This window comes from Staurois parvus, unplaced genomic scaffold, assembly GCF_062004578.1.
Source record: "Staurois parvus isolate SC_StPar_1 unplaced genomic scaffold, SC_StPar_1.0 ptg000078l, whole genome shotgun sequence".
Classification (NCBI taxonomy): Eukaryota; Metazoa; Chordata; class Amphibia; order Anura; family Ranidae; genus Staurois; species Staurois parvus.
In genome coordinates this window covers 6057363-6084161 of record NW_028317874.1, presented here as the reverse complement: position 1 = coordinate 6084161, position 26799 = coordinate 6057363, and the positions used below count along the sequence as shown (strand labels likewise).

The 26799-nt window shown below is 42.0% G+C and overlaps 1 protein-coding gene across 1 annotated transcript in view; it reads left to right on the top strand.

The window, feature by feature from the left end:
* The window catches only part of CLSTN2 (calsyntenin 2), a 1070252-nt gene that overhangs the window by 855583 nt on the left and 187870 nt on the right, over positions 1 to 26799 (top strand). The window contains exon 6 of the mRNA XM_089669513.1: positions 21759 to 21944. Within this exon, the coding sequence (XP_089525639.1) occupies positions 21759 to 21944 (186 nt within the window). The remainder of the gene's footprint in view (positions 1 to 21758; positions 21945 to 26799) is intronic.

The window sequence follows — 26799 nt, the reverse complement described above, 5'->3', positions numbered from 1 at the left end:
CATTTGGGAATACCTGGATGGCAGGGGGAATTGGTACGGCGGGGGAGGAGAGGCAATTACATAACAAAGCACTGTGTCTGTGTCTCTCCCTGCAGCAGCTGAAAGCCGGCAGGAAAGGAGGAGAAATGGGCTCCTACTCTTCTATTTATGATGTGAATGAAGCCCTATGTGTTACCTGGCTGTTACGCTCACCCACATGATTTATTGGTTTACTTAATAGACCTGGAACAAGAATGCAGATCAGGAAAATAGAGATCAGTGTTTTTTTATAGGGAATATCATTCAGTGTACCAGGAGTGGACTGACCATTTGCGAATGCCCGGGTGGCAGGGGAATTGGTGCGATGGGAAAGGAGGGGCAATTACATAATGATGTACTGTGTCTGTGTCTTTCACTGCAGCAGCTGAAAGCCAATTTCTCCTCCTCTCCTGCCAGCTTTCAGCTGCTGCAGGGAGAGACACAGACTCAGTGCATCGTTATGCAATTGCTCCCATCCTGTTGCACCAATCCTCCTTCCTGTCCTTCCCATATCTAAATCCCCCCTGTGTGCACGTCCCCCCCCCCACAGCTCCACCGGCTTCCTTCTCCTGGTGGCTGCTGCCGGTACACAGGGAGATTCCTAATCCTCAAGATGGAGAGCAGGGAAAAGGACAGTAAATATGTCATTTACTGGCCCCTTCCTTTAGTGAATGGACACAGTAAGTGTCCAGTATTGATCACTCTTATATCCATTTGTGTTATATGGAGAAAAAAGGGTGGGGTGACACCATGTTTTAGTGCAGCAGGTGACACTAACCCTAGTGATGCCACCGTTTGAGAGTACAGATATTTGCATACAGCCACCTGTACAAATCAGTCACAGGCTGTAGCTGTATGCTGGTAACTGCATATTTGAGCCCTTACATGCATATAGACTATTGCTTCCAGGGCTCTCATCTGTCCCTGTATGTAAACATCTGTATTACTGGGAACAGAGGTATAGGCTTCTATTCACCATGAATGGCCCTCTGTGGCCATTTGAAAGGAGCCTAATAGCCAGACGTGTATTTTCAGAATATGGTAAGCAATGGCAGCCTTCTTGTTCCTCTTGCAGATTTAATCTAAAGGAATAGAAAACTTCAGTCTCATTAGGTAATGAATAACATGAAATTGCTATATAAGCCATTTTCAATTTAATATAATTAAAAATAATTTTTGTTTGCATTTGCAGCCAGGCAAGAATTTAAAAAAAAAAGCTCAGACAGGAGGAGGGAGAATTGTACTGCAGAGTTCATGAACTAACAAGGCACATGCTAATAGGAGGAGAGAGCAAAGTAAAAAAGGTGAACTCTTTAGTATACTGCTTCTCCTTTCATAATTCAGTCACAGGCTAGGAGAGGGACAAAACTTGAAAGATACTTAAGTGCAGCCATAAAAAATCAGGTCTCCTGACTTGCCAGAGTTGTGCTATATGATAATGCTGCATAAATCTCAGAACTATATTGATAAAAATACATATCCTATGACAGGCAAGGAAGATCCCATGTATGCATTTCATAGTTCAACAGACAGTCTGGGAGATCAAACAGAGTTCTCACCACCAGAATACCTGTGATCAAAGAGGACACTGCCCATCTTTGTTTGCAAATGCCAAAGAGGCTAGAATATAATGCTCTATAAAACACATTATAGAATAAAAAAGAAAAAAATATATTACAATTTTTCTGTATTTCTCTTAAAGAGACATTAAATACTATCACCGAATGCTGTATTACACGCTGATCCATACTCATTCATTCACTATGAGATTCTTTTTATGTATTCTGCAAAACAAAAAAAACAAAACATGGTTGGTCCTGCTGTTACATAGTTACATAGTTAGTCTGGCTGAAAAAAAGACAAAAGTCCATCCAGTTTAACCATTAAAAAAAGGTTAAAATCCTATATTTACAGTTGATTCAGAGGCAAAACATCCAGCAAAGCATGATCCAATTTGCTACTGCTGGGGAAAAAATTCCTTCCTGATCCCCCCGAGAGGCAATCGGATATTCCCTGGATCAACTTTACCTATAAATGTTAGTAACCAGTTATATTCTGTGTATCTGAGAAAGAATCCAGGCCTTTTTTAAAGCAATCCACTGAGCTGGCCAGAACCAACTCTTGAGGATGTCTATTCCACATTTTCACAGCTCTTACTGTGAAGAAACCTTTCTGTGTTTGGAGATTACATTTCTTTTCCTCCAGACATAAAGAGTGCCCCCTTGTCCTCTGTGATGATCTCAGGGTGAATAGCTCTACATCGAGTTCACTATATGAACCACTGATGTATTTATACATGTTGATCATATCCCCCCTTAATCTCCTCTTATCAAGAGAGAATAAATTCAGTTCCTCTAATCTTTCCTCATAGCTGAGCTCCTCCATGCCTCTTATCAGTTTGATAGCACTTCTCTGTACTTTCTCCAGTTCCCCAATGTTCTTTTTGTGAATTGGTGCCCAAAACTGAACTGCATATTCCAGATGAGGTATTACTAATAATTTGTACAGGGGTAATATGATATCTCTCTCTCTGAAGAGGATTTTGCTTGCGTTAGAAACCGCATCTTGGCATTGCATGCCATTATTACGCTTGTGATCTACCAGAACTCCCAGATCCTTCTCCACCATTGATTCCCCCAGTTGTACCCCCCTAGTATGTATGATGCATGCATATTCTTAGCCCCCAAGTGCATAACCTTACATTTATCAACATTAAACCTCATCTGCCACATAGTTGCCAAATTACGCAGTGCATTGAGGTCAGTTTGTAAGTTAGAGACATCCTGTAAGGACGTTATTCCACTGCACAGCTTGGTGTCATCTGCAAAGACTGAAATGGTATTTTTAATCCCAGACCCTATATTGTTTATAAATATATTAAAAAGTAAGGGTCCCAACACTGAACCCTGGGGTACACCACTGACAACCCTAGACCATTCAGAGTATGAGTCATTAACCACTACTCTTTGAATACGATCTTTTAGCCAGTTTTCTAACCATTTACATACAGATTTTTCCAAGCCTGTAGACTTTACCTTACACATCAGCCATGTGTGGGGAACTGTGTCAAACGCTTTTGCAAAATCCAAGTATACCACGTCCACTGCCACCCCTCTGTCCAAGGTTTTGCTCACCTTCTCATAAAAAGAAATCAGCTTTGTTTGACAACTTCTGTCTTTCATGAATCCATGCTGTCTGTTGCTTAAAATATTTTTTTCCAGCAAGAACTCATCTATATGATCTTTTATTAAACTCTCCAGTATCTTCCCAACTATAGAAGTTAAACTAACAGGTCTCTAATTACTTGGTAAAGATTTTGACCCCTTTTTAAATATAGCCCCCACATCAGCCTTATGCCAATCCAGTGGTACTATGCCAGTCATTAAAGAGTCCCTAAAAATGAGAAACAATGGCTTTTAAATGACAGAGCTAAATTCTTTAAGGACCCGTGGGTGTATGCCATTCGGTCCAGGTGCTTTATTCACCTTTATTCTGTCTAAATCTTTTTGGATAATATCAATTATGAGCCAATGTGGATCATCTGGAGCTGTGTCATGCCCATCATGGACAAGAGCTCCCCCATGCCCCTTATATACATAGAGCTGAATAAGGTATTTAATATATTTTTCTTCTCTTTGTCCTCAGACACCCACTCGGTAAGATATTTGAAGAATTTTTTGGGGTTGGTCCTGCTATCTTTTGAAATCTGTCGTTCGTTTTCAATTCTTGCGGCCTTTATTTCCTTTTTTCACATTCTGTTATATTCTTTTAAAACGATGATAGTGTTCCTTAATTCTTATATGTAATAAAAGCTCTTTTCTTATTATCCATAGCTTTTTAATTTTGTCCGTAAGCCACATTGGTTTGATTTTTAGCCTTTTAAACTAGTTGCCCATGGGAATATATTTTGCAGTGTGTTCACATACAGTCTTTTTGAAGAACTCCCATTTCTGTGTTGTATTCACTGTTGCCAATATTCCCTCCCAGTCTAAGTCTTGGAGAGCATCTCTCAGCTTTGGAAAATTAGCTCTCTTAAAATTGAGCATTTTTATTTTTCTCATATGTGCTTGCTGTTTACAGCTAACAATACATGAAATCACATTATGGTCACTGCTACCCAGATGTTCTTTTATATGGACATTCATAATAAGCTCTGCATGGTTTGAGATTATCAGGTCCAGCAGAGCATCATTCCTAGTTGGGGCCTCTATGAACTGTACCATAAAATTGTCCTGTAGTAGGTTTAAACATGTTTGCCCTTTAACTGTTCCTGCAGTACCATTACTCCAGTCAATTTCCGGATAGTTAAAATCCCCCATTATTATCATTGTCCTAGCCCTTGCAGTCCTTTTGATCTGTACAAAGAGCTGAGTCTCTACCTCCTCATTAACACTGGGAGGCCTATAACAAACTCCAATGATTACCTTTGTAGTACGCACCCCCATGTGCAGTTCCACCCATAATACTTCAGCCTCAGCCTCATCACACTCTCCATCAACTAGGTCCTCTTTCACACTCACTCTGAGATCTCTTCTCACATAGAGACAGACACCACCACCTTTCCTATTTACCCTGTCTCTCCGAAAGAGAAGATAGCCAGGAATATTAATGGCCCAGTCATGTGAAGAATGAAGCCAAGATTCAGCAATACCAATTAAATCATAGTTCTCTTCATGCACCAAAGCTTTCAACTCGCCTATTTTGCTTGGCAGACACCTGGCATTGGTGAACAAACACTTTAATTCATTGACACCTTGTTCATGCGTATTTTGCATATTTTTTATTTTCATACAAATGGTACCAATTTCAATGGTTGTTTGTAACATGGGAACCTTCTTATCTGCCATATCCTTCCCCACATCTTTCCCCATTCCACCCACCAATAAGTACTGACCCCTGTTTGATCTATCTACCCTGTTATAATCTAATTCTCCCTCCCCCCCTTGATCCTAGTTTAAATACTCCTCCAGCCTCCCCATAAACCTCTCCCCCAGCACAACAGACCCCCTTCCATTTAGGTGCAAACCATCTCTAGCATATAGGTTGCACCCCAACGAAAAGTCAGCCCAGTGCTTTAGAAACCCAAATCCTTCCCTTTTACACCAGGTCTTTAACCATGCATTACGTTTTCTAACCTCCCCCTGTCTTTCCTGAGTTGCGCATGGCACATTTCATAGAATATCACCTTGGAGGTCCTTCCCTTCAACTTGCAGCCTAGTTCTTTAAATTGATTCATAAGGAGCCTCCACCTTCCATGTATTCTGACATGTTGGAACCAACCAACATGGACCAAGACAGCTGGGTCATGCCCAGTCCCTCCCAGTAGTTTATCAACCCAGTCCACCACATGCTGAACCCTGGCACCAGGGAGACAGCAAACTGGCGACAAATGATTCTATCAGTCCTTCTGATTATAGAATCCCGTACTACCACCAGCTGTCTAGGCCTTCCTGCACTACCCTCACCACCCCTACCAGATGGTCTGCTCTCCTAACTGTTAGGGATAGCAGTGACATCCAGGGCTGCCACCCCTGAGCTTGCCACCCCCACATCTTCTCCCAACTTGGTAAATCTGTTTTGGTGCACAAACCAAGGGCCCGCCTTACTTTTCTGTGAGCCCCTACCACTCCCTCTCATTACAGTAACCCATCTTCCTACCTGATAATCCTGATTAGCCCCTCCGCCCTCCACATCAATCCCATAAGCAACCTGCTCAGGGAGCAGAAGACCCCTTTCAAGGTTGTCGGTTTTGCCCAGTGCTGCAACTTGCTCCTCCAGATAACACGAGATTCCAGAAGGGCAAGCCTCTCACATTTGTTGCAGCGGTATCCATCCTGGATCTGTTGCTCCATTGCTGCATACATGCAGCACACTGTGCACTGCACAAAACCTTCCACCCTGCTAGCACTCATATCCCAATTACAATATTAACAGGAAATGTCAGTTGTCACTTACAGATTAGTAGACTCCTGTTATAATCTCCTGTTTTCCACTCCGATGTTTTTAACTCCACTTATCAAATGTTCACTTAGTCAAAGTTCCGGCAAGCAAAATACAGGCAAGCTCAGAGTGAACTCTACAGCAAGTTATACAGTTGCAAGAAAAAGTATGTGAACCCCTTGGGATTACGTGGAGTTTTGCATGAATTGGGCATAAAATGTGCTCTGAACGTCATCTAAGTCACAACAATAGAAGAACACAGTCTGCTGAACATAATACTACACAAACATTAGATGTTGCCATGGTTTAATTGCACATAACATGTAAACATTCACAGTGCAGGGAGGAAAAAGTATGTGAACCTTTGGACTTAATAACTGGTTGACCCTCCTTTGGCAGCAATAACCTCAACCAAATGTTTCCTGTAGTTGCAGATCAGACCTGCACAACGATCTGGAGTAATTTTGGACCACTCCTCTTCACAAAACTGTTTCAGTGTAGCAATATTCTTGGGATGTCTGGTGTGAATCGCTCTCTTAAGGTCATGCCACAGCATTTCAGTCGGGTTGAGGCCAGGACTCTGACTGGGCCACTCCAGAAGGCGTATTCTGTGCTGTTGCAGCCATTGTTTTGTTGAATTACTTGTATGCTTTGGGTCATTGTCCTGTTGCATCACCCATCCTCTGCGGAGCTTCAGTTGGCGGACAGATGGTCGTATGTTTTCCTGCAAAATGTCTTGATAAACTCTGGAATTCATTTTCCCATCAATGGCAACAATCCGTCCAGGCCCTGAGGCAGCAAAGCAGCCACAAACCATGATGCTCCCTCCGCCATGTTTTACAGTGGGGATGAGGTTTTGATGTTGGTGTGCTGTGCCTTTTTTTCTCCACACATAGTGTTGTGTGTTCTTCCCAAACAACTCAATCTTGGTTTCATCTGTCCACAGAATATTTTGCCAGTAGTGCTGTGGAACATCCAGGTGCTCTTTTGCAAACTTCAAACGTGCTGCAATATTCTTTTTGGACAGCAATGGCTTCCTCCGTGGTGTCCTCTCATGTACTCCATTCTTGTTTAATGTTTTCCTTATTGTAGATGTGTCAAGAAAAATGTTAGCATGTGCCAGAGATTTCTGTAGGTCTTTAGCTGACACTCTGGGATTCTTCTTTACCTCATGCAGCATTCTGCGCTGTGCTCTTGCAGTCATTTTTACAGGACGACCACGCCTAGGGATAGTAGCAACAGTGCTAAACTTTCTCCATTTGTAGACAGTCTGTCTTACCGTGGACACATGAACATCAAGGCTTTTGAAGATACTTTTGTAACCCTTTCCAGCTTCATGCAAGTCAACAACTCTTGATCTTAGGTCTTCTGAGAGCTCTTTTCTGCGAGGCATGGTTCACATCAGACAGTGCTTCTTGAAACCAGTAAACCCAAAACAGGTGTGTGTTTTTTAAGGGCAGGACAGCTGTCAGCAACACATCCAATATCATCACACTGATTGGAGTCAAGGTTGGCTCACTCCTGGCTCTAATTAGCTCTGGGAGAAGTCATTAAGCGAGGGCCTCACATACTTTTTCCTCCCTGCACTGTGAATGTTTACATGTTATGTGCAATTAAACCATGGCAACATCTAATGTTTGTGTAGTATTATGTTCAGCAGACTGTGTTCTTCTATTGTTGTGACTTAGATGACGTTCAGAGCACATTTTATGCCCAATTCATGCAAAACTCCTCGTAATCCCAAGGGGTTCACATACTTTTTCTTGCAACTGTATAGGACCTGTATCACCTGTGACCAACTAACCTCTCCCCTGAATTAGCAGACTGAAGGAAGACAAGGAAAATGATAATCATAATATTCAGCATCACAAAGGCTGTTTTTATTCAGTATTAGTTTGAACACGTGACCTGCAGCAGATGACTAGAAACTCCTCCTGCTTATGTTTTCCTGCAGACAGGCTGGGAAAGAGCTGGGTTATGTGACAGCTGTATATTGACTAGGAAAAAGGGACTTCGATTTTTTATTTTAATTATTATTAAAATAATTACATTGCCAATATTCACATACAGAAAGAGAAGGGATATTGTAAATTAAACATTGTGGGTTTAGTATCACTTTAAAGTGATAGGAAAACCCTCAACCCTCCGTTTTAAGCACTTTCAGTAGCTGATGTAATCACTTACTGATCATGCAGCTTCTTTATCTTGGAATCCTTGCCTATGTTTCAGTTTAGGTGGGTGCCATGATCATTGCCCCAGGTTTCCTGCTTCAGAGTGGCTCCTTTCTCTTGCAGCATCCTATGTAGTCACCCTTACATGCAGGGACTAGAGTTGTGTCTACACTGTGTTCATCAATAGAAGTGCACAACCCCATAGCCTAGGATGGTGAGTCACTCCCCTGATCCTCCCTCCTCCTCCCCCTCCTTTCTCCCAGCTAACAGACTGGCTAGAGACTGTACTGTCCACTGTTAATGCTTTCCCATGAAGACTGGAATTTCAGGGAAGCACCAGTGAAAGATCAGAGGCTAGCGGCAATGAAAGTTGTAAACTGCAGTGTTGGGGTAAGAATTTTAATAAATAATTTGCTGGGGAATGTTTATTCTATTGTGCTTAATGTGTTAAACTAAAAATGGTAATAATACTTTAAGTACTAGTCATATTAAATAAAAGTGTTTCTGAATTCAAGTTTCTGCACAGCGCAGCATTTTTTTAACTTTTCTACAAACAATTCAATTTGTTTTAACCTTAACTTTGCCCCAATCCAGATTGGCATTGCTTGCCACATTTGATCACTGGTGCGGTTGGTGATTTATTTTCTAATGCGTTCCTGCATATTAAGCTGCTGGTTTGGAAGCGTTCAGTCAGGCTAATTATTTTATCATTATCAACAATGAGTGTAGGAAGGTTTTAGAGTTAGCTGCCGAAAGTATGAAATTGAATTGACATGGAAAGGACTGTAAAGCGATAAAACCAGGACACTGAATTTATATCACAAGAACAATTGCATAAATCAATTCACGTCACACCTTAAGAAAATTGAGTTTTCTCCATACATGACTGCATATGTCTTGCAGCTTTAGATTAAGTTACAGAAAAGTGTCAGAATATTGGAATCCTATAGGACGAATAAATTTAGCAAGCTTAGTTGGCACACTGGTCACATGACTGCACCATTCTGTGATATCTGTGAAGGATAGGGCATGCCCAGAAGAGCTTGCAATTTAATTTCTTTGTGAACTGGCATGTCATTACATTCTGTTGGATATACAGGAATTTAATTTAGTTACTTTGCTTCAAACCATTATTCAGAATTTTAGAAAAATTGTGAGAAGCATTTCATGTATGCTTCACAACGTAATCAATTGAAATTTGATTGGTGTGCTGTGTGCAGACTGTTAAGTTCCATATACCTGAAATGGATTATATCATTCACTATTCATGCGGATGTTAAATGAAACCTGTACTGAGCAAGCATGGAGGCTGTCATTGTCCTTTGTTATGCTAGCTCCATGGATTTTTATACTTATCCCGTGATTTCAATACTCCCAGTTTTTGACCTGGAACAAGTATGAGTTCTGACAACACTCTAACCTTCTTGATCTGCTTGGTCCAGGTCAATGACTGCAAGGGTACTAACCATGAGGGTATTAAAGCCATAGACAGCCAGACAACTAGCATTTCTAGGGGGTTGGCAATGGCAGCCTCTGAACTTCTTATCATACAGGTTTCCCTTAAAAGGCAATGATCGCTGTATAATGACAAATAACTATTTTTAAAATCTTTAGTTTTTTGGTTCTGCCATAACAATATGGTTTTACCCCTACTTGGTATCAATATCCTCCATGTGTGCAGTGTGTACCTGGAACATGGGCACCTGAGGGATGTGTTCCATAGCAACCCCATCTTCTATGTACATACCTGGATTTCCAAACCCCCACACATTACCAGTGCTAACAAAGCCCCATCTTTACTCTTTGCAACATTTGAGTAAGCTGGCCCAGGAGCTGTTATCTGCCCCCCCCCCCTTGCTCTCTCTCCCCCTTTGCTCTCTTCCCTCTGCACTTTCTTCCACATATCCTCTCTCCCCTCTGCTACCCCCCTCTTTCTCCCCCTTCTGCACCAATTTGCTTGCACCCTTCTCTGCTCTTTCTCCCCCCTCTGTTCTCTCTCCCCTCTGCTATATCTTCCTGCTCTGCTCTCCCTCCTCTTCTCCACCCCTCCTGCTCTCCCTTGTTCTCTCTCTTCTCCCCTTTGCTCTCTCTCCCCTCTCTGCTCTCCTACCCTCTCTCTTTCACCTCTGCTCTCTCCTCCCTCTGCCCTCTCTCCTTTGCTTTCTCTCCCCCTGTGCTCTCCCACTTACTCTCATTCTGCTCCCTCTGCTCTCAATCCCCCTCTCACTCACCCCTCTGCTCTTCTCCTGTGCTCTATCCCCATCTGCTCTCCCCTCCTCCTCTGCTCATCTTTTCCTCTCTCCTCTGCTTGTACTCTCTCACCCCCCCCCACCACCACCCCCCTCTCTCTTTATCCTCTCTCTGTCATTGTTGAGCTGAGGGTTGTGGGGTGCTTGTCCTGACACTTGTTCAGGTTTATTGCTGAGTGCTACCATTGTTGACCCTGACTCTTGCTGGGAGTGACCTTTTATGGTCCTGACACTAGCTGTAAAGAGTAGATTTTGTCCTTGCAATAAAATCTGCCATCAGTAGCTCTCCACAGTGCTGAAAGGATGTTTATAAAATGAGAGGAGGGCCTACTGTAGCATTTGTGCCTGATGCTAAGACCAATAGGATTTTCCCCAACAGCCAAAACTCCTTATTATTCTTTTATTTAGTACAAAATGGTCAGGTTTTTTTTCCTGTCCAGATGACACAACTTTTCAAAGTAAGGTAAATCTCCTCTTAGACTTTGGTCACTGGAGAAAGTATTTGTATTGAACAATGTCCTGGTGACAACTCAAAATTTGTGATTTTCATTTACGTTCACTACCAGGACAAATAGGAAGAGTTAATCTGCCTAGCTGGGGCACAGCAATGAAAACCTTACAGGAGTTATAGCCCCCTCACTAGTCTTTCCAAAATGAAGTTTGGGCTTTAGTTTCACTTTGGCTATCTGTAACACAGAAGCGAAGACTTTTGATTCACTCTTTTTATTTCAAGAAAAACCCAGAGCTACAGGAATTATTATGCAAGCCATTGACAGGGAATGATTTTCTTTCCCCACTATGAGGATAAATTAGGAACTGCTTCATGAGTTTTGCTTTCTTCTGGATCATCACTAATATAATTAAAAATAAGGTTGAATTAAAATATAAGGAAAATCAATATACATCACATTCAGCATTTTCTGTATTGTGTCTACCCAGTGTATGTCACAATTTATCCACTAAGCAGACATAACCTTCTCTATTCAAGTGTTCATTGCCTACAGGGCAGCCATTTGTAGATGTCAACCAATATTCAAGACAATGCACTATTTTAATCCAATTTTAATGTGAACATGCAGGCAGTAAATTTTTGCTAACCTTTCTATGAGGTGTAACAAGGAGCAAAATATTTCACATAAGCTATGAGTGATTCATTATAATGTCAAGTGAAAAGTTTAAATTTCCTAATGTAGGGATGGCTTGCCTATTTATTTGTGGATATTGTCCTGCATTCTAATGTGCTCATCTTGTGCAAAATTTGTTCTAAATCTCATTTAGCACATCAATATTGTCTAGACTGAATGATTTTATAGTACAGAATAAAGTTCCAAAGTGTATATTAATTTCTGCTCTTGAATTTGATAAACTCCCAGCCACTTTGGAGTGGTGAAATCAGGAGGTGAATTTATTCAGCCTTAGACTATCAGTTTGCCTGCAGTCTCCCAACCAACCTTCTTTTGCTTTATTGTACATGCTTTCACTGTCTGTGAAAAAAAAACACATCTGCTTTGAAAGAAAAAAATTAATGAAACATTGGAAAGCCATATATGTAAATTTATATAGGATGATAGGTGTTTTATCTTCCAATGTAATAAACTAAATTTTCATTGAAAACCAATAGAAGTGCATGTGAAGTGCATTAACTGCTTTAGAGGACCAGTAGCCCTGAAATGGGTCCTGAAAATGCTTAGTGATTTAATTATTCTTTATTACAATTATTTACAGTATATAGTGTCAACTATTTTATGCAGCACGTTACATATAATACTTTCACATCAGTCCCTGCAGTCAAGAAGCTTACAGTCTAAGTTATCATATGCAAGTGTACATGCGTACTTTAAACATGTAGGCAGGGACCAATTACCTACTATTATGTCTTTGGAGTGTGGGAGAAAATGCACAATATTGCCAAAAGTATTGGAACACCCCTCCAAATCATTGGATTCAGGTGTTCCAATCACCTCCATGGCCTCAGGTGTATAAAATCAAGCACCTAGGTATGCAGACTGCTTCTACAAACATTTGTGAAAGAATGGGTTGCTTTCAGGAGCTCAATGAATTCAGGCATGGTACCGTGATAGGTTGTCACCTGTGCAATAAGTCCATCCATGAAATATCCTTGCTTCTAAATGTTCCACGGTCAAGAGTTAGTAGTATTATAACAAAGTGGAAGCAACTGGGAACAAAAACAAGCCACGTAAAATAACAGAGCGGGGTCAGCGCATGCTGAAGCACACAGTGCGCTGAAGTCGCCAACTGTCTGCAGAGTCAATAGCTAAAGACCTCCAAACTTCGTGTGGCCTTCAGATTAGCACAACAATAGTGCATAGAGAGCTTCATGGAATGAATTTCCATGGCCGAGCAGCTGCATCCAAGCCTTACATCTCCAAGTGTAATGCAAAGCATCGGACGCAGTGGTGTAAAGCACATTGCCACTGGACTCTAGAGCAGTGGAGATGTGTCCTCTTCAGTGACAAATCACGCTTCTCTGTCTGGCAATCCGATGGACATGTCTGGGTTTGGCGGTTGTCAGAAGAATGGTACTTGCCTGACTGCATTGTGCTAAGTGTAAAGTTTGGTGGAGGGGGGATTCTGGTGTGGGGTCGTCTTTCAGGGTTAGGCCAGGCCTCTTAGTTCCAGAGAAGAGAACTCTTAAGGTGTCAGCATACCAAGACATTTTGGACATGTTCATGCTCCCAACTTGGGGATGGCCCCTTCCTGTTCATGACTGCACACCAGTGCACAAAGCAAGGTCCACAACGACATGGATGAATGGTAAACATTCCCACAGACAAACTCCTAAACTTTGTGGACAGTGTTCCCAGAAGAACTGAAGAATTGTTATAGCTGCAAAGGGTGGGCCAAATCAATATTGAACCCTACGGAATATGACTGTAATGCCATCAAAGTTCATGTGCATGTAAAGGAAGGTGTCCCAATAGCAAAATTTTTGGCAATGTAGTGTGTGTGTATATATATATATATATATATATATATATATATATATATATATATATATATATATATATAAAATGTTCAGTCCTTAGATGGGATGGCTGTCTTAGTTTTCTAAGTACACGTACACAACATACCTGTTGATCTTACCAGAAATGCAATGTCCTTGTCAATTCCTGTGAATTGAACTGGAACCATAAAATAATGTTATCTTCTTTCTTTTTGTAAGCTACTAATTATATCAACTCCTAGGTAACAGCTAAACAAAAGCAGATAGGTCTAAGTTCAGTCTTGGTTCAGTGGAGGAGTGAGTGTAGCCACCCAGGGACAGAAAGTGTGTTATTTGCAGAGTTACTGGGAAATAAATATAATGAAAATATACCTGAAAAGGAAAATGTAATCACAGAACATTTAGGGGTATAGTACCTTTCTTCTCCTACCCTATTTATGAAAGTGTTTTTAAAGGTATACTCCTTCCATATTTGGAAATTAAACTTTCATATACATACAAGTGGCACAGCCTGCCTACTGTGTAGTTCAGTTTTTCATCCATGCATAGTTGTAGTGCACCAGGTCACATTTGCTGGTTATGTAGTAACATTCACTGTATTTCAAATACAAAAATCCCAATAAAAAAAAGCTGCACCATCTCTTTTCATCTCAGTTGGGCCTAAGCCCTGCCACATACAATTCCAGAGTCCCCTGTGACCAGTGTGAGCAGTCTTATTGGATAGCAGCATTGCGGTTGGGGAAGCTTAGCCTTAAGTCAGTCACCAGTAATGAAGTGAAAGTACGGTTACAGACAATGTTTTTCTGGCTAATTGTGGTAGTAGCAGGCGTCTTGGAGTATGTTAATTTAGGTAGGACTTTTCCTTTTAAAAATACAAATGTAATACAGATACCTTTCAGTACATCTGTGCATATAAATAGAATATACAGGTGAAATTCGAAAAATTTGAATATCGTGTAAAAGTTCATTTATTTCAGTAATGCAACTTAAAAGGTGAACCAAATATATGAGATAGACTCATTACATGCAAACAAGATAGTTCAAGCCGTGATTTGTCATAATTGTGATGATTATGGCTTACAGCTCATGAAAACCCCAAATCCACAATCTCAGAAAATTAGAATATTACATGCAGTCAATAAAACAAGGATTGTACATAGAACAATATTGGACCTCTGAAAAGTATAAGCATGCATATGTACTCAGTACTTGGTTTGGGCCCCTTTTGCAGCATTTACTGCTTCAATGCGGTGTGGCATGGAAGCTATCAGCCTGTGGCACTGCTGAGGTGTTATGGAAGACCAGGATGCTTCAATAGCGACCTTCAGCTCTTCTGCATTTTTCGGTCTCATGTCTCTCATCTTTCTCTTGGCAATGGCCCATAGATTCTCTATGGGGTTCAGGTCAGGTGAGTTTGCTGGCCAATCAAGCATAGTAATCCCACAGTCATTGAACCAGTGCATGGTTCTCCTTGTTATAAACAGTATCTCCAGGAACTCTGTGTGCAATCTAACCACCCCACCCCCATTACCATTTCTATTTGCATGCAGACAACAGCTAATGGAAATGGAAATGTTTGTCACTGCACCACTTGATCAGTGAGCAGGAGCATAATGGAATGTGCCTGCTAGTCTCATGATCCTTTTGAAGTCTGCAGGCTGTGGGTCTAAGGAAGGTACTAGCAAATGAAAGTTATTGTCAACAATAGTTGTGCATTAATTTCAAGATCCAGTTTGCTGCATGCAAGAAAATTTTGCCATATGCTTAAAAAATGACTGGATCTACTGTGAGTGACAGATTCCAGGCATATGAATGATTAATGACTTGCACTGACTCCTTTGTGTGTCTCAGGAAGACCTCTTTGCTGAATTAGAACCATACTGTTAAGTACAAACTTGGCATTTGACTCCATACATTCCCATTACATTTGCAAATTAGTTTTGATTACAATATAAAAAATGAAACAACCTTAGGGAAACTAATCAACCTTCAGAAACTGCAAGAGGGGAAGAAAAAAAAATGAAATATATACACCCTATGGCTGATGGGTGACTCAATAAATGAGCTCTAATAAGATTAGCCAGGGTCTCCCCAGGGAAAGCACAAACTAATTTCACCTCCCACGCTCAGTCAGCATCGGAGCTAGATGTAGACTAAAAGCAATTAGCAAATGTAATATAAAATCACTGGGATTTACTTTTAAAATAGCTTTTCAGATGTTTTACATTCGGTTGAAAAATTGGTTTGAATTCAGAATAAGGTGGATCTTTTGAAGATACATCTCCATGCGTTAGAAATGAAGAAAAACATCTAGGTGTGGTTTTTCCTGGTAGGATAAGGAACTTGGTCAGTTACTTCAATTTATTCTAGGCAAACAGTCAAATACTATGGCAAATCCATGCTTGGGCATTGCTCTTCCTTAAGTCAAGGATTCTACCTCTGAATTTGGGAACCTCATTGTTAAGCTACAGGTGCCTGATTGAGTTGGAGTTTATCAATGTGTGAGGAAGAGTACTTTTGGGGAGGTAATAGCTGTTTCCATGCTAGGTAAGACTAAGCCAAGTAGAGCCTCCTTCAATAACTGATAATTAAAAACATTCCAAGGGAAGATATAAGGAATTATGAATAAACGGGAATAAAAACCCAACTGATTTTCTTCATGTCTACTGAGAGCTCTGCCTTTTGGCTTCACAATTATTATTATATTATTATACAGTATTTATATAGCGCCAATAGTTTGCTCAGTGCTGTACATTATAATGGGAGACAGTACACGACACAGTACAGTAACAATACAATACAATACACGAGGGGTTCGAGGGCCCTGCTCCTTGGAGCTTACAATCTAGGAGGGAGGGGAGAGTGGTACAGGAGGAAATAGCTGAGGGGGATGGAGTGGTGGGAAGAGCGGAGGAGATCAGCAATTAGGTGAGGGCTGAGTAGGCTTCTTTGAAGAGATGGGTTTTCAGGGTGCGCCTAAAGGTGGGGAGGGTAGGTAACAGTCTGATGGATTGGGGTTGTGAGTTCCAGAGGATGGGGGAAGCCCTGGAGAAGCCCTGGAGACGGGCATGGGAGGAGGAGACCAGGGAACTGGAGAGTAGGAGGTCTTGTGAGGAGCGGAGAGTGCGTTTTGGGTGGTAGATGGATATCAGGTCAATGATGTAATTTGGGGCAGTGTTATGAACAGCTTTGTACGTCAATGTTAATATTTTGAATTTTATGCGTTGGGCAATAGTAAGCCAGTGGAGGGATTGGCAGAGGGGGGAGGCGGATACGGAGCGGTTAGTGAGGTGGTTGAGACTGGCCGCAGAATTCAGGATAGACTGAAGCGGGGATAGCCTGGTTTGGGGTAGGCCGGCAAGGAGGGAGTTGCAGTACTCAAGTCGTGAAATGATAAGGAAGTGAATTAGTTACTTTGTGGTTTCTGGAGTTAGGAACGTGCATATTTTGGAGATGTTGCGGAGGTGGAGTCTGCATAAATTTGTAAGCGATTGGATCTGGGGCTGGAAAGACAGATTGGAGTCTAGAATGACTCCTAGTACTTTGGCTTGCGGGGTGGGGCTGATGGTGGTGTTGTTGGTCGTGATGGAGAGGGCAAGGGGGGGCGCAGGGTGGGGGAAAAACTAGGAGCTCAGTTTTAGCAAGGTTTAGTTTAAGGAAGTGGAGTGACATCCAGTCTGATATGTCGTTCAGAAGGCTAGTGATTCAGGCGGAGACTGAAGGGGTGAGGCGAGGGGTGGAGAGATAGATTTCAGTGTCATCAGCATAGAGATAGTAGTTGAAGCCGTGGGAGTGTATCAGTTGACCGAGGGAGGAGGTGTAGATGGAGAAGAGAAGGGGTCCGAGGACAGAACCTTGGGGGACCCCAACAGAGAGGGGGAGTGAGAAGGAGGTGGCAGTGTTATAGGTAACACTGAAGGAGCATTGTGATAGGAAGAGAGCCAGGAGAGAGCGGAGTCTCTGAGGCCAAAAGAGTATAGTTTTTTGAGGAGGAGGGGGTGGTCGACCATGTTGAAAGCCACAGAGAGGTCCAGGAGTAATAGCACTGAGTAGTGGCCTTTGGCTTTGGCGGTTAGCAGGTCGTTGGTAAGTTTGAGTAGGGCGGTTTCAGTGGAGTGTAGGGGATGGAAGCCAGATTGTAGGGGATCAAGGAGGTTGTTATCGGTGAGGTGGGAACTTAGGCGAGTATAGGCTAAGCGCTCAAAGAGTTTGGATGAGAATGGTAGCAGGGAGATGGGTCTAAGGTTGTTAAGGTCGGTGGGATCCAGGGAGGGTTTTTTAAGCATGGGAGTGATGTGCGCGTGCTTCAGAGGCGAGGGGATTGTGCCAGTAGAGAGGGAGAGATTGAATATGTGAGTGAGGGAGCGTAGGATGGAGGAGGAGAGTGATTGTAGGAGTTGTGTGGGGACAGGGTCAAGGGGGCAGGTGGTAAGGCAAGCTTCAGAGAAGACCTTAGTGACCTCTTCAGTGGTGGCAGGGTCGAAGGAGTGGAGTGTTGAGGGGGTTTGAGTGTGGGGAATGTTGGGCGGGGTAGAGGTCTGGACAGTGGCGAGGTCGAAGGGGAGGAGTGTTGAGGGTGTTTTCGTGTGAGGGATGCAAGGTGTGGTGGAAGTCTGAGCAGTGGTGATGTCCCTGAAAATTGCGTCGATTTTGCTTTGGAAGTGGTTAGCAAACTCGTGGGCGGTGAGTGAGGTACTGGGTGGAGGTGGGGGTGGAGAGAGCAGAGAGTTGAAGGTGGAGAAGAGCCGGGGAGGGCTGGAGGAGAGGGTATTGATAAGGGTTACAAAGTAAGCTTGCTTGGCAGCGTGGAGGGAGGAGGTGTAGGTGAGGAAGGCGGATTTATATTGGGTGACCACTTCTTGGGATCTGGTTTTGCGCCATAGTCGCTCTAGTGTGCGACTGTGTCACTTGAGGTTTTTGGTATGGTCATTCTGCCAGGGTTGAAGCGGCCGGGGTCTAATGTTTCGTGTGGTTAGGGGTGCTAAGAAGCCAAGAGCGGCTGACAGCAAGTTGTTATAGACAGTAGTGGCCAGGTCAGGGCAGGACAGGGGAAGGATACTGTCGTAAAGTTGGTCAGCTGCAGAGTGGAAGGGGGTGGGGTTCAGATTGCGGAGGTTTCGGTTGGTGATGGTGTGATGTTTGAAGTAGTAGGTGTATGAGGACGAGGAGACGAAAAAGGTATTGAGGTTGTGGTCAGAGAGAGGAAAATGGGTGTTTGTGAGGTTGTCGGGGGTGCAGAGATGAGAGAAAACAAGGTCCAGGGTGTTCCCGTCGGAGTGGGTGTAGCACTGTATGCACTGTGCGAGTGCAAAAGAAGAGGTTAGGTGGAGGAGTTGGGATGTGGCCGGGCTATTGGTGTTGGTAGGGATGTTGAAGTCTCCAAGGATGAGGGTGGGCAGCTCGGAGGAGAGAAAGAAGGGTAACCAGGCGGAGAAGTCGTTGAGGAAGTGGGATACGGGTCCAGGGGGCCGGTAGATTACTGCAATCCTCAGGGGGATTGGAGAGAATAGTCAGATGCAGTGGGCCTCAAAGGAGGAGAAGGATAGAGAGGGAGGGTTTGGGAGGACTTGGAAGGTGCTCTGCGGTGACAGGAGCATACCAACCACACCACCTTTCCGACCGCTGGGTCTGGGTGAGTGGGTCCAGGTGAGACCTCCATAGGAGAGTGCTGCAGGGGAGGTAGAGTCGGTGATTTGGATCCAGGTTTTGGTGATCGCCAGGAGGTTGAGGGAGCGGGAGACAAAGAGGTCGTGGATGGCGGTAAGTTTGTTGCAAACCGAACGGGCGTTCAGGAGAGCACACGAGAACGGAGGGGTGGTTTTGGGGAGCAGGGGGACCGGTATTAGGTTGAGGGGGTTGCAGCAATTCGTGGAAGTAGGTGGGTGCCTTGTGGGTGAGTGAGGTGGAGAAGGACCAAAGTTCGGGGAGATGTCCCCAGTGGTTAGGAGGAGAAGAAGGGTAAGAAAGGTGGCATGGGAGCGGGATGTACAAGAGCGTGTGGTTCTGCCATTGGTGGCGTTCGGGTCCGTGGGAGAGTGAAGTAACAGGAGGAGGTGGTGAGAGCCGTAGAGGGGAGATGGAAGCAGTGAGGGGGCGGGCAATGTATAGTTGTTTGGGAGGAGCGGGGGGATAGAGAGAAGAGATTTTGGGGACGGAGGAGAAGAGTATGAGGAGGAGTATAGGTGGCATTTTAGGGAGGTAAACGAAGTGGCAGACAAGTGAGGTGGAAAGTCTCTCGGGGCACTTGGTTGTAGATGGTCGGCGGGCGGTGACGTATCTTGTAGTTGTACCTTTCTGTGACAAGAGTTCTTGTGGTTAGGATCAGGATGGGTAGAGTTCAGTTTGGCCAGTTGTCGTCGAATGGGCTTCGGGTCAGGGCAGTTTTGCGCCGGGGTAGGCGATGGTAGGCCTCGCCAGGTCAAGATCAACCATTGGGCTTGAGGAGATGCGGGGTGGACATCAGATGGGCTGCGGGTCAGGGCTGGGTTGTGCCGGGGTAGGCGATGGTGGGCCTCAGCAGGTCGAAATCGTCTGTTGGGCTTGAGGAGATGCTGGGTGTGTGAAAGCTACCGGTACTGAAGCCTACATGGTACAAATTGCTGTATGTATGAACGCTCCTAGTACAGCAACTTACAGCAGTCTCCCAAACCTGTCATTGGTGAATCACCTGTCATCCAGACAGGAAAACATAGGCACTGTGCAAATACCAATCAGTCAGTAAGCCTGCCCAATATAGTTGTGGGCCAATTAGAATGTATGGTAGTGGGACTTAGTGGTAGACCTGACATTGCTCAGAAGTGTTGGAGCTTTGCCTGTCTAAGAGGCTACTGCAGGTATGTGCAGAGAGCTTTATATACCATTGCATCGTGAGGCTCAGCAATAGATATGTGTTTACTGTTTTACCTGATTTGAAGTGATCATGAGCCAGTCTTGTTATTTACATATTTTTGACACTGAACAGCCAGGCAGGTGACATGCACAATTCCTAATTAGGCAATTAATATTCCTGGTTCAGCATTTCAGCTTCCAATGTCATCTTTCTGCCCACAGCCTCATGATTACATAATAAATCAGATCATCTTCTGTGCCCAGTAAGTGGGATCTGACTCGGGATGCAAAAAAATGCTAAATATGAAAGTAGCAGAGTGTTATTTACTAGTAGAGGTCATATTTTTAGGATACATTTGGATGGAAAATTTACAGATTTGTAATTTTTAACAAAGTTTCTGTAATGTTCCCTCTGGCCTTCACCAATAGTGCTGGTTTTGTTGATGCGTTCCCAAGAGTAAAATGAGGTCTAGCTATTGGCTGAGTTGGTTATCAATCCACACTTACTGTTTTTGCATCCAGAGGACAGATTAGGACATATGGTCAATAGCACATTTTCAGACAAAGGTAAAAATATATAAATATACTGTAAGTCACTATGTGTACCACTTAGATAGAATGGCAATGGGAGGGGTATGGCTAAACTGCTACAGGTAAGAAGTGCTGGTATATAAAGCTCTCTGCACATACCTGCAGTAGTCTCTTAGACAGACAAAGCTCCAACACTTTGAGCAATGTCAGGTCTCTGTGCATCTGCTAAAGAGCAGAGCATTTGCCTGCATGCCAGGAACGTGATTTTGTGCACATTCCTCAACATGCAGTAAGGTTAGCCAAGCTTTAGACATGGGTGCCTCGAGACTGAAAATACTTTTCAAGGACAACGTGACTGGAAAAAGGTTGAGAAAACTGATTTACACTACTGCCCCATCTAAGCACCTTTCTGCCAAACTATTAGTCAAGTGACTTTAAAATACGTAATCAAAACCAACTTAAAATAAAGGCAGAATAAAAACTTTTAACACAAACTATCTACAGTATATGACCTCCACACTCATTGTGTTAGTGGTTGTAGCAGTATTATTATGCAGTCTCTTGCTGCCAGTAGCTTTTTTCCTTATTGTGAAAATGATACTACAACTAGTTCTTGGCAGCAACCACATTGCATAACTAACAACAGTCACCGAGAAAAATTACATGTTCTATCATATAGCAAAGTTGTCATTAAAATGTTTTGGTTTATGTATATTTTATTTCCCTCCTTGGTCATTTTCAGTTATGAGAATTATGGGATTGGTGAGTTATGGGCCAGTTATATAAGATTGTGTGCCACATCAGGCATCTCATTTTACATACTGTTACTCTAACACTTAACTGGTATGAATAAATAACACTAAAATGCAGTTAAAATATTTTTTCTATATCCTCTAGAATTCAGAAACTGTAACAAAAAATATGTGTATGCCTTATGTTAGTTTTTCAGTGCATGCTGGACTGCCATAACAATAGACACTATTGTAGAAGTAAAGAATGTCTTTGGCACTTAACACTTTTAATACATTTTTGTAATATTTCTTTATTGTTCTTTAGATTGGGAGAAAAGAATCGAATACAACATTGGTTCTGGAAGTGTTGCACTATTTCCGAATATCCACTTGGAGACTTGTGATGGACCAGTATCCTCAGTAAGAACTAGTGTTGAACTGCAGACCAATCACATTGGAAAAGGGTGTGATCGTGAATCATACTCAGATACATCCTTGCAAAAATTGTGTGGTAAGTCTAGATTCATATTTTACTGTAATATTGTGAGCTAACATTTTAGGTCCTATTTACATTAAAGACTATAACTTACAAAGCAGCTCTTTGCAGAAGAAAGTAGGTCTCTAGATGCTGGAGGAGAAGGAATCTCTGCTGGATGGAGTTGCTCTGTGTAATGGATAATTTGTTGTCTGGAGCTTACAAAAGAAGGATGCTTTCTACTACATTCTATATTTCATTACACTTTGCACCTGGCCTGGAGTTACATTTTAAAACACCTGAACACAAGGAATCAGGAGCATAACTGCTTCTCAGTAAATAATTTAATTCTATGGGCTGTCAAATCCATATGTGCAAATATTATGGTCACAATATATCTGATCTGTATTACAAACATATTGTGCTTTACTGCTTTTTTGTTGTTTTCAGTCACAAATTCAGAGAGGAATACCCCACAAATGATCTGGTCTTTGGTCAACCCTAACACTAACTCCTAACCCTAACTCCACCCTAAACTCTAACCTTCCTATTTTTTATTATTCCCCATAATAATGAAAATGTTTCTTCTAACAAATATGTTCTTTTTCACTTCAGAGACCCATAAACCTAGTATAACACAAATAGATGTCATACATGTAAAACTAATGATTCTTGTATTATTTTATGCGTGGATTCCTACATGGAATAAATAGGATAATAGAGCCTTTCTGACTTATTCTGAAAATCTGAACATGATGATAAGAGGAGAAGATATATTTTGATTATGTAGTATGCTTTCAACAATGAATTTACTCTTTAACCACTTTGCTTCTCACAGCTGTTCACCCACTAGAGACCATAGCAATTTTTACATTTCTGCTATGGACCTGTTCATTTGGCAATAACTTTGTCATTACTAAAGGTAACACAGTAGCACATATTGTTTAAGGGCACACAAGACGTTCATGATATTATCCTTCAACAATGACTGCTTTTCACAATCATTAGACAATGAAACACAAAACTAAACAAAACAAAGTAAATAGAACACACTAAACAAAACAAACCCATTGGCTACTTCTTGAATTATACCCCTGACCTTTAATGGACTAAAGTTGTATCTGGATCTCTTAGCAGTGGTGTGGCGCTTCAGTTTCAACTCTTCTTATATTAAACTGCTTTTTTTGACAGTTACAGCTCCTGACTTTTCCTCTGAGTATATTGTAATGCCAGCTATGATTAATCACAGCAGACATTTACAGTATACAGGGGGATGGATGGTCCCAGAAGCAGGGCAGAGAGACTGGATGTGCTACACATGTCCTGTGAACAATTATGTTTTTTTTTGGGTGTGTGTAGCACACCCAACGTCTGCAGCTAGTTAAAGTTAGTGGTTATGCAAGTATACAGTTGCTGTCTGATCAGTATTTTACTGTCCTGACCTGATGTTTGCATAAGTCAACTTTCTAAAAATTTGCCAGGACTACCAGGTTGTAAGCTCAAACCTGTGTGCCTGCAGTCACCCTGCTGACAGACATATTTGTTCATGGACAGGCAGCCTGTTTATGAATTCTATTAACTTTGGTTACTAGTTATCTGTTTTGTATTTATTTCTCAGCTGGTTGTGATTGTATTTTTTAGGTAAATTCATATCACTATTCACTGATAAGACTGGACATGTTCTTTGTTTGAATTTATCAGAACAGACAGGATTTCCATTTAAATTACATTCTACTTCAATTATGGTTTTATTTGCCAAGGAATGTGTGAAAACTAGATTGGAGCAGACAGATTTCCTGTAAAAGGTGGCCTATAATGTCATAAATATCTGAACACTTTCCAACAAGGACATAATTGAAACTCAAAGAGACAACTTTCTGATGACTGAAGACAGACTACGGTTTACCAATAAGCTCCTTCTGCCCTATTATATGATCTTTTTTTTTTCTTACAAGAAAGGTTATCATAAAAAGGCTGCTATCACTGACAGTCTCTCTGAAACATGCTAGATGCCTGGCTGTCATGCTGATGATCCAGCTTCTATATGTTCTGAAACTACAGTACGTATAAGAAATATGACTTTACTATGATTTTTAGATGCTTATTCTGAGTTTGTGATTCAGAAGTTTAAAGCCAGGCAGCATTTTCAAAAGGAAGACAACAATGGCACCCCCTCCCCTTTCCTTCACACACACACATACTTGCACAAACACATGTACACACAAGCTTCTCCCATGACAGGGGTTCAATGGAAAGTATACAGTTTGTACACTGGAAGGTGTCATGGTTTACAGACATTTGCAACACGTTATAATAAATAAACCACAAGAAGTGCCATCTGCTGGCAGCTAATCATTTGCAGCATTTGCTGTACTCTAGAACAAACCCATTATAATCTGCTTTGGTATTTTTATGGGTGGTTTATTCATGCTGAAAAATACAGGGTTGCTGAACTTCCCAAAAAAGTCCTCCCTTACAGTGAGGCTACCCCACATTTCAAGGGGTAAGTGCTCATCTAATCTAAACAAAATTGTATAAATCCCCCTGCGCTCTGTATATACCTATAAACTAACAGTTGAAGCAGCTGACACCTAGTCCTATACCTATAGGTGAAAAATTAATAATACAATATAAAATAGTGTAGCGCTAAATACAATTAATATATAATATAACATAAATAGTGACTAAACGTGCTCCAAACCACACGAAGTCCTATGAATGGACCAAATAAAGTGACCTATGAAAGGTGATATAATAATGATAATGATAAATGTGAACCCAATCCCTGTAGGGATACAACCACAAATAACGTGACCCGTGGTACCCAGTAAACTGGGACACAAACCTATATTGATATAAACTATATTGCATAAATAATGTGAATCCCTATTGAGGGATAAAAAACACACTCTGTGCTCAAAATAGTAAAAAAACACTCTGGTAACATACAAAAATATATTAGTTATATACTTGAAAAAATAATTACAACAAAGGTACAATAGTTCAAAAAGTCCAATTTCTGTGAAACCAAAAAACAAAGTGCTTCACTCCTTCTGGTCATGCGACATATACAGTGTGAATGCACAACACACTGATAAGTGATCCTAAAATGGCTGCAATGGCCTCTCACCTCCGCTCAGCGACCTCAAAGGGCCACAGAGCCTTTTGGATCACCTCTGGATCTTCCCTGTATATGCACTCCCTTCAGCCTGGTTTCCTGGGAACTATAACCACACTGGTATCCTGCAGCACCACTGTTGTTACTTCCTCTGGACAGGTAAGTATATAGGCAGGTAGGCACTCACACAATAATACTCTCTCATAAGCCCATGGAACAAGAGAAAGAAACATCCTCCATAGTGTAAAACCGCTTTTAATCCAATGAAATAGATAAGCCAAAAATGCACTCACATTTTGTAGAAAATGTACAAGCCTTTACCCCATGTATTGGGCGTATTGCATGAAAAGGTGTACCAAAATGAAATCCTATTTCATTGGATTAAAAGTGGTTTTACACTATGGAGGATGTTTCTTTCTCTTGTTCATTTGCACTATTTTATATTGTATTGCTCATCTAATCTAGTTCAGCAAGAGGACTTTTGTCTACCTGATTTTTTACTACTCTGGCAGTTGGTGCCCCACTATGCTTCAGCAGTGGACTGCCCCTTGGTGTTCCCACCTCCAGTGTAGTTATAGTCCCTGCATCAGTCTTGATGATGTCAGAGGACCTTAGAATGCCAGAGTTCAGGGCAAAAGGGTCTACAGGGACCATCACAGCGGAGCCTGCAAGGATGGAGGATTAGGTAAGTAAAACTGCTGTTCCCAGCCCCCCTATGCATAAATGAGCAGTTAACTTGTGCACTGTGGGTGTAGTCCCACTGTGACACAGGACTTTTTAATTTTCTGGAGTTCAGCTTTATAGGTCCTACGTTTCATGTGACTTTAAATGGTGTGTTTGAACCACGCTGGTCCAAACAATCTAGTTGCATTGCCAGCAGATACACCCACTGCGAGCACTGTTTAAACTGTTTGTAGCATCAGCTATCGCACGTTCTGCCCCTTTTCTGGAACAAAATTGAGTCAGGCTGAGTGCCAGTAGCCTTGAATTTCATCAATGAATACAGGGCTTCCTCTTATTGGCGAATGATGATGTCATGATCTTCACCTCAACAAGTCAAAGGAAGCCTTGAGGAATGACTGTTATGACAGTAATTATACATTGATATACCAATTCACAGCACTGCCCTCTCCCAATGTGTAGTAATTGTGTTAAATATGCAGCATATGAATATACACATCTAAATGTGATCAAAGTCCAATGCAATTTCAACCAAACTGTGTAACGTGCTAATAACTTGGCACAGTCTTTAAACAAAGTGCAGGTGTGCAATCTCATCTTCAATAGTTGGTGTAGGAATCACAAAACCATGCTCCCCTCCAGTGTTCCCTCACTCACCAACTGTTGTTGACCATTAAGCAGAGCAATAAGAGTCATTAAGCACTTGGGTTATAAGAATCTTTAACTTGGGCTCTTTTCCTCCCAGGCATCCACTACTCCTCCAGTCTGATTGCAGGGTTCAGTATTTATTAAGGTCATTGCATGTAGGAAGGAAAGCAAAAAAGATCCACATAACATAATTCCGCTGTTGATTAAAACATATTTAAAATAAGTTGCACACACTATGAAAGATGTATAAAAAGGCAGAATAACCGGACCAGAAACTACGCCATGGCGTGCATTCCACCAGCCTGATGTGATGTCATCAGAAGTCCCCACCTATTTATTTATGTGCTGTATGTAATTTAAAATCACTATACGAGTATTTAGAATATTCACAGGGGAGACTGTAGTGCAGATGACACCATTGATCTTTATAGTGGATTCCTATGG